Raw genomic sequence first — 8,800 nt, 5'->3', positions numbered from 1 at the left:
CCTCTGGAGTTTTAAATTTAAAACTCAGTCCTTTTTTGACTGACTAGTGGAAAGCTGGAAATGTTTATCCTCTGGTTTGGGGAAGGCCTCCAAGAACTGATACTGGTATTTTAGATCCCAAAATTTAGGCTGGACTCTTAACTTGATTTGAGCAGTCTTGTTTTACATTATTGTGTGTGCCGGAGAAGGGAAACATATTTTTAAAACCCTTATCATTTTTTGCCATATCATTTTATTCAACTTTAATATGGTTTCCATTATTAACTTCTAAAACAAAATGATTTCCAGTTTAGAAAACAATGCACTGACCACATAATTCCTTTTCCATTTTATACAGTTATACAAATATTCTAAATACACATTTTGTCAAGATGGTGGCAAATAAGATTTAACTGTACAGTACGTAAGGAAAGAAAATATTTTAAGCATATTTAGAAGCAATAGAAATGTCTATACAAAACAAGCAAAAATGGAATAAAATTTTATATTTAAAGTATTGCAACAGTCCCACAGGTTTGTAACAAAAATGTCTTTGCACAGTTCCTCACAATGCCCCATTAATAGCTAAAGCAAGACAGCAATTTTTAGAAAATAATGTTTCAAAATGCTACACATGGTACTACTGCTTGCACAGTCTGATCAAAATAACAATCTACTTGGAATCAAGCAAAACTTAGGAGGAGATATACCAACCAACTTTAAAATTATCTGTATAAAAGTCATTGCACATTATTTTACTCAGTTGTTTGAAAAGTAAAAAAGTGTATTTACAAAATATTTCGCAGACAAAATTATAAAGTGAATGGATAATATATAAGTAACACGTCTTGATACTGACAGTTCAAGAACACACACAAATGGTTTTATCGTTTCAAGAGGTTTTCAGTGCTCCTTCCTCCAGGAAGTAAACTTGACTTCTACTTTGAAATGGATTTACAAGATGTTACACAGAGCTATTTCAACATCAGCATTATAAAACAGTATGTTAGAAACATGAAAGGAAGAAGAAATTTTTACATCTTAAAAAGTGAGCTATTCATAGATCAACAAATGGGTTGGGTTTGCTTTTTTAAATTTAGTTATGGTAAGTGTTCATTATTCTTCAGATAATAAACCCAACAGTTAAAATGGAAATCCTGGACTAGGTGAGAATTGAAAAAGCACCATGCACAATAGTCTTAGTGTGGTAAACACTGAAGAAAAGAAAAATAGCACCTGGAATCCTGTAACACAGATCATTTAAAACTGGTCAAGCAGCTGGCGGAGATAGGGTGCCTTTGACAGTTCTCTGCTCACTCTGGAGAGCTTGAAAAGGACTGGGCAGTTGAGGGAGACACACTGGATCTGCCGATCAAAGCAGCCTGTGCAGTTCTTGCATATCTGGATTACACAAAAAAAAGCAAAACAATTATTTTAAATGACACAAGCAAGGCATAAACCACTAGGGACTACTAAATCTTCAAGCCTGTATTAGCAGAACAGGCATAGCCCTTCTGCACAGAGCTTCTCCCCAACATGGAGGGACCCACAGCAGCTCTCTTCTCTGCTTCAGCCTCGTGGGCTGCTGCCAGGCAGCTCATTTGGCCACCGGTGGGTAGCTGGCAGCATCACTCACTGAACTGGGCAGAGACCAACAGCAGGACTCTACAGCTTGGGTTTCAATCCTGCTAATTAAGCTCTACTTGCATGTGGTGGCACTTGAAAAAACAAGTAAGTCGACTGCGTTTAAGCAGGGCAGTGTGTTCTATTTTCAATAAACTTGCTCTCTATAAAAGTCTCCTAGTGAAAAAAGATAGAACTCTTATCCTGCAGTTATTCTCTGCAGAGAAAAGGGACTTTAAATAATTAACTACTCATTTCAAGATAAGCTTTAATTAGAGTTTTACCTAGTCAGAGTCAATCAATCCCAACACAGAAATACACAGGCCACAGAAGTTGCACTGCTCTCCTTGTTCAAGGAACTACTTGTTAATGCTGCTTGACAGTACTTTAAACGTGAGATTCCTGATGGAATAAAACAGCAGCAGGCACAGTTTTTCCAGAGGGAGATACCTCTAGGAAACTAAAGGCCTTTGCTTTGCTATTTTATTTTTAACCTTTGCAGCATTTGTCACCTCCAACAGTTTTCCCAAAACCTTAGAAATTTGCTTCCAACCACACCTGTTTTGTAAGATTAAAATGTTACAGTTTATCTTATAATTTGCATAGCCTGATCAACAAACCCAAATTGTATCCCTTTGCTTCTAACACTAGTTATTTTCTTTCTTTCCAGGTTCCATGCTGATGCCAGGCCTGCATCAGCACCAAATCTCTGCAGACTGACAATAGCTGGAGAGGGGCAGCCCCTCCTGGCCAAGTGCCACAGGTGGCACCTCAGAGGATACCAATCCTGTGACCAGAAGGAACAGGATTTAAGTAGCTGGTTCCACGTTTGTAACCTCAGAACTACATCCATCCTAGTTCTTCTGAAAGACGCTGTGGCTGGTTTAAATGCAAGGGAGCAAACTAAATGGTACTTGAGACGTGTCCTAAGTTCAGTTTGTGCTGAGGGGAGAAGTCTGTGGTTTTAACCTAGAGCACGTAATTTTTGTGGGCAGTTTGAAGAAATTTACAGCTCAGTGTTACATCAGTTTTCTGTTGGCTCCAGCATGTCTATAATCTCAAAGGGCTAAAAATTTAAGCTGTGAAGGATATATTTGCCTTCATATTAAAATAAGACAGATGATCTTACAGAGACATCAAACATTGACTGGGACAGGACCCCAGGCCTTGCTGAGCTGTTGAGTGTTGCAGGGACAAGAAAATGTTCTAATCAAACTAACTGATTCCTTCTATGGGGCTGGACCAGTCTGCCAAGTTCTGCTTTATTCCAGAACAAGAAAAATGCAAAGGGTTCAAAGTTTTTACCACAGGAAAACTGCAGAACATGCATTTCCTCATTTCTGCCATTCACAACGCAGATAAGGGCAAATATTACAAAATACAGCAATAAGTCCACAACTTAGTAATGAAATATTTATGAAGTGAATTACAGTGCATTTTTAGCAACCCGATGAGAACCTATCAAATTAATGCTTAGATTTAAGAAGATTTATATCCGTGACATTCAGACAAGTCTTTAAAATGGTTCACGTGGTAGTGCTGAAAATAAATTTTAACTAAAGTATTTATTATTTATAAAATGTGACAGTATGAAAATTAGGTGAGGGTGTGCATATGTTTCCACAAGGGGAGGCATTGTGCTTTGCTGTTATATATTCATGAGCACAGTCAGCTACCCTCTTAATTGACTTCTAGCTCAAGGGGAAAAAAGCAGCTTGGAAAATTCCTATCGAGAGGAAAGGTAACAAGAAAATCCCCAAGCTAAACTACATCCATGTTATACATATAAATAAATAAATTTTCTGGCCCAAACACTTTTGTTTTTAGAACATCATCTGTTATTTTAATGCAAGAAAGCGTCAATTTTCTACACTCTCACAGCTCTCTGTCATTATATAAAGGGACCTACAAACCATATAAGGAACTCTTAAAAATCAGAAGAAAATGAGAAAAGCATCTTCTGTTCTGATCTCCTCCTTTGCCTTAGCTTTTCACAAAGCCTAGGAGAGTAACAGCTGCTGTGGTTGCCTTCAACAGCAATGGGAAAAGCAAGCAAGCTGCAGCACATTTAACACCAGGACCATACCTCCCATTTCTGTCGGGAGTACTCAGTAACACACTGCTTTGAAATTTCAGCCTCTGTCTTTTGCTGACAGACATCTGACAATACTTTAATCGTACCTGGACCAGCTGTTCTTGTTTACGCTCCAACTCTCGGATTTCTTGGTTGAGAATCACTGCCACATGCTGTGGCTGGCTTCTGCATTTATTACAGATCCCATACTGGGTCAGTTCATCACACACAGGACAGTGTAAGGTCGTGAAATACTGGGAGATGGTGCCTTTGCGTCCTTCTAGCTCAGTGCGAGCAGCTGAGGCAGCCTTCTGAATCTGTTAAGAAAAATAACTAAGAGGTAATGAACTTCCCAGAGAGCAGCTTGCCTTATTCCTAGATTGCATACTTTTTTTTTTTCCCCCAAAGGAGTAAGAAAGTGCAAGATGGCCTGCAGGGCATGGGTTCATACACAAATTATGAACATGGATCACAGCACTCTGAAGAGTGCAGCACTGGCCCTGAAGTGATACACTGAACAGAGCCCTCCCCTATTTCACAGGGAAATCTGTAACCAGAAAAATCCTTGGTCACATGCTTAACTCTTAATCTCACCTCAAACTCTACCTCCTGCAGCTGTTCCTTTTTAAGGTGCTGATATGATTCACATCTAAAGGTGTCCTGGCTGCAGCCCCGTGGCTGCCTTCTGGATGCTGCCTGCCCTCGAGTGTCTGTGCTGGGCAGTCCTGGGCACAGCTCTGCCATGGTGCTTTGGTCCATGGCACGAGCTCATGGCTCTGATTTCCTTGGACAAGGCTCCACCACTGGCTCATCAACCTGGGAAGTTCATTCTCTGCACTTCCTCCCGCTGCTGCATAACTTCTGCTTTGTGCTATCCTTCACTCTCCTGCTGCTCTGCTCCCTGTGACTTCCTTGCTGCTCCTTGGCCTTGCAGAAAGCCAGGGCTCTTTTTACCTTTTTAGAACGGCTTGTTGGAGATACTTAAGGTGACTGCCACGGTGCCATTGGAAAGGTAAAGAAAAGAACAACTGAAGTCAATCAAGGCTGTATTGGGAAATACAGCTATACTGCTATATTGCAGTGGGAACACAATGTATTACTATGCTGCTGAAGTCTGTTCTGAGCAGAGTAACCAAACTACACAGACATACTGTCTTTCACCATCCCTTTTTGTCAGGGGAATCACAAACTAAAATCCAGCTATCTAATGCTTCTTTTCCTGCTTCTCAATAACTAACTTTTAGGGAAGTTATGTTTGTATATTATTGTTTTTAAATTTCCGGTGATACAAATTTTTGAAGTGTTCCTGCTGCTGGACCATGTCACCTTTTCTATACAAAGGAAAGATCATAAAAACATTTTGGAAAAACAGGAGTTCCAACATGTAATACAGAGAGATTTAAAAGGTGGTACAGCTGAACAGACGCACATACACATGCTGCTAAAAATACAGAGTTATGGCAAAATATTCTCTTAAACTACATAGAAGGGATGAGGAAACAGAAGATGACTGTGATCAGCCCTGCACAGAAGGGCTGGTAGAAAAAATGATTTACAATGTGAAAAAAAGCCCCACACAGACTAGGAATCAGGACCACATATTTGAGCACCAAACACTGCTTCACAAAATAACATTTGCTGTTGCCTCCTATGAACCTCATTCCACTAAAAGTCACAACAAGGCCAAACACTGCACACAGATGCACTGCGCTTGCTGACCCTTGTTTGAAAGCACTCACCCGGGGCAGCTCGTGGTACCAGCTGAAGACGTCAATGCCGATGAGCGAGAACACCCTGGCCAGGGGGGGCAGGATCTGCTTGGTGATGTAGTAGGTGGCGTTGAGCCTCAGGCTGGGGTCCTGCAGCACTTCGAGGGGCCGCCGCACGAGCTGGATCAGGGGCAGGCCGGGCATGCCGTACACGATGACGTAGGGCACGCGCTCCCCCACGCGCGGCTCAGAGCGACGGTCGTAGGCGAGCATCCTCCTGTCAACACAGCCGTGAGAACGCATCCAGAGCCAAAGCCACAGTTCCTGCATCTGCCTTCCCCACCTGATTAGATTAGCTGCTCTCCAGATGACTGGAGTTAGTGCCTCTTATGAGGCACAGGACCAAAATGTTTCATTTTTAATTTGTCTCATGATCGGACCTAAATTTTAGAACTTGGGACACAAACCCTAAAGACATGGTCTTTTTCAGGTCCCTTGGTTTTGAATGCAAATTGTTTTCTAGCTACCACTTCCTTAAAGACATATTTTAATAAGGAACAGCCAGGGTACTAAAAAGAGCACAAGTACAATTTGCTTTCTAGTCAAATTCTGGTCCTTTGCTTTCTGAGACTGTGAGCTCAGTAGAACGGTATCTGCTCCAAATTGAATTATCCTTTGCTCAGAAAGCAAAGGACAATTTAATTTGAAGTAGGTATCAGTTTTGGACTTGAATGTTATTTTATTAAAAAAGCATAGCTTAATTGGAAGACCTTTGTATTAAGCAAGGTGAAAAAATATTCCAGCTTACATTATCTATTTTTCTATTACTGATCAAGGATATCAACAAGATGAAATATTAGCTTTAAGTAAGGTACTTCATTAAAAATGAAAAACTATGCCTGGTAATGTATTTCACAGCACTAAGAGACATCACTGTCACAATTTGTAACATATCTAATAACCGTGAGTAATGAGTAATCTTGGAGAGTCCAGCCCTTGTACAAAACCCAAACTGTAAGTAACAGAAGTGAACACACTATTACAGTCTCCTGACAAGACTTTCCTCTTGAATGAGTGGCTCTTTCCAGGACTACAAAATGGCTTTCTAGAACCATCTCTTTTCAGAGACAGAAGAAAGTCAGGGACACCTGCTTCAACAGTAGTTGAAGGAGACATGTGACTGCTACCTGTAACTTGACAGTACCAAGGTCAAGAGAAAAAATATCCACAATCTGCTACTCATAACGTGTCAATACAAATATCCACAATCTCCTACCCATAACGTGTCATTACAAAGATCAAGGAAAAGCCCTATGAGCTACTACCCATAACCTGTCCGCACAAAGGTAAAGATAAGAAATATCTATGATTAGCACTTCTTGAGCTCATTACCTGGTGATTTCCAGAGCAGGTACACAGGCTCCAGGTTTGTATGCTGAGCTCCCTCTGTATTCTTTTGCAAAGATGAAGTCCTGCATGCTGGCTTTTCCTTCCAGTAACTTCATGCATTGATTCTGAACATACTGCTTGATCTGACTTATGTCCCGTGTTTCAAATAGCAGCTTGATAGAACACTCAAGTATCTTTACAACCAAAGGAGAAAGGTGAGAAAAACATGTATGTTTGAATAAAAAAGAATTAATTCCAATTAATTCAGTAAATTACAGGGACATACAAATACACTGCTTAGAAAAAATACCAGTGGTGTACTAGGATATTGATAGGACAACAGGCTGCAATCTCTTCCACTTAAATACATTCATAAACACGTTACTGGACAGCATTTTCATCAGTTTGCCTTATCTTTCATGACATCATCCATACTCCAGCACTAAGATTTTTTCAACAATTATAAAAGTTTCCAAGTATGACAGAAGATGTTTTCCCTGCCATCTAAAATATTTTGCCATGACTTTAATAATGTGGTAACCTTTTTTTTACTGGCATAAATTTATTTTATTTTGGCTAAGAACAAGATTTCCTAATTTCTTTTTAACCTCTGAATACACAGCTAAAAATAAACGGGCAAGAAAGGATATTTTAAAGCAGTTCTTAGCTGAACTAGATTTATGTAAGTGAGCTATTTGGAAGACAGATCAGTGTGTCTCACTCATCTGGCAGTAATACTTCCAGTTGAAGTGAACTGAATCAAGAATGGTCTTTGAGAGGGCTTCCATGGGTCAAGGGCTTTTTATGGGATAAAATATAAGTTGTAAAATACAAGTCCTTGTAATGCTGTAAAAAATCTTCAATTTATCTTTCAAATGGCTCACGCAAGAAAAACAGATGAAGATTAAGACACCTCAAAGGACGAGAAACTCTAAGAAAGGACAAATATAAAATGAAATAACAGAAGATTACAATTTTCATTCAGGAAGAAATCTATGAATACTTTACCTTGGAAACAGCAGGACAGGAATCCCTTCGGACTGTCTCTATACCTTTTGCATCAAATACTGGGTCCTTCTGGTCCAGTGTTTCATACATGTAACCCACATACCTCTTTTTAGTTTGCAGGACACATGGCAAGTAGACCTGGAATGTTTAGAAAGACAACCCAGTCTGAATTCTGTTGGGAATAAAAGGTGACTTTGAACCCAAAGGGTTTCCTAAGGAATACTGTGCTTTGTTGGTTTGTTTGTTGGGGGTTTTTTGTTTGTTAGCTGAAGCTCAGATGGAAAGTGACACACCCTGTAGGTTGTTGCAAGTACTTTTACTTTTCTGGATTACACCTGTCACCATTTCTAATGTAACTCTATTATCTTTCTTTCTTATAAAGACAACTTCATTTTAAACATCAGGGGAGAAAATGTTCCAAGCAAAAGTAGTGGCTTAGAACTTTCTGTTGTCAAACTTTATCTAATAAGGAGATTCCAAAAATCTGCTAGTATCTCCATTTGAAGAAAGTATGATTTTTAACGCCTGTGCTTGGAGAACAGTTTTCTCAGGAATGGATTTTTAGGGTCAAGATCTTTTTTGCTTGTTTTCTCTGACCTCTTATTTCATTCTTGCTTGTGTAAGTATTCCTTGACTACTTTCAAATGAAAGACTGGAGAACAATTTCTTCTTCATAGTGTTACTAGAATAACACCATGTCTTCCTGAGACTCTCATGGAAGAGGGAGCAGTGAGTTTAGGTTGCCTCAGGCTTACAAATTTTGACTGACCTTGTTGAGCCAGATATGTACTTTGAAAATATCCAGACTGCCTGTACTAATGCTAACTGACCTGAACACCTTTCTAATGACTTTACAGTGACAAACTTCCAGCAAAATCAGTTACATATTGCCTTACTCCTCTATAAAAGATTTGTCGTGGTTAATATTTCTTCCAGAAGCCTACTGAATGGATTTTTATGATTTTTCATTTTACAGGTGTATGTATCACATGGACATATGCTGAAGTATGCTAAGGCT

General features: G+C 39.6%; 1 protein-coding gene across 1 annotated transcript in view; it reads right to left on the bottom strand.

The window, feature by feature from the left end:
• Nucleotides 1-209: 209 nt before the first annotated feature.
• Nucleotides 210-8,800, bottom strand: part of REV3L (REV3 like, DNA directed polymerase zeta catalytic subunit) — a 110,659-nt gene continuing 102,068 nt past the window's right edge. Inside the window, exons 28-32 of the mRNA XM_014879258.2 lie at nucleotides 7,783-7,920; nucleotides 6,778-6,968; nucleotides 5,416-5,662; nucleotides 3,784-3,993; nucleotides 210-1,380 (exon numbers count right to left, since the gene is read on the bottom strand). Of these exons, the coding sequence (XP_014734744.2) occupies nucleotides 1,240-1,380; nucleotides 3,784-3,993; nucleotides 5,416-5,662; nucleotides 6,778-6,968; nucleotides 7,783-7,920 (927 nt within the window). The 3' untranslated portion in view covers nucleotides 210-1,239. The remainder of the gene's footprint in view (nucleotides 1,381-3,783; nucleotides 3,994-5,415; nucleotides 5,663-6,777; nucleotides 6,969-7,782; nucleotides 7,921-8,800) is intronic.

This window comes from Sturnus vulgaris, chromosome 3 (genome assembly GCF_052056855.1).
Source record: "Sturnus vulgaris isolate bStuVul1 chromosome 3, bStuVul1.hap1, whole genome shotgun sequence".
NCBI lineage: Eukaryota > Metazoa > Chordata > Aves > Passeriformes > Sturnidae > Sturnus > Sturnus vulgaris.
The sequence above is the reverse complement of the archived record's forward strand: the minus strand, read 5'-3'. Positions and strand labels throughout refer to the sequence as shown.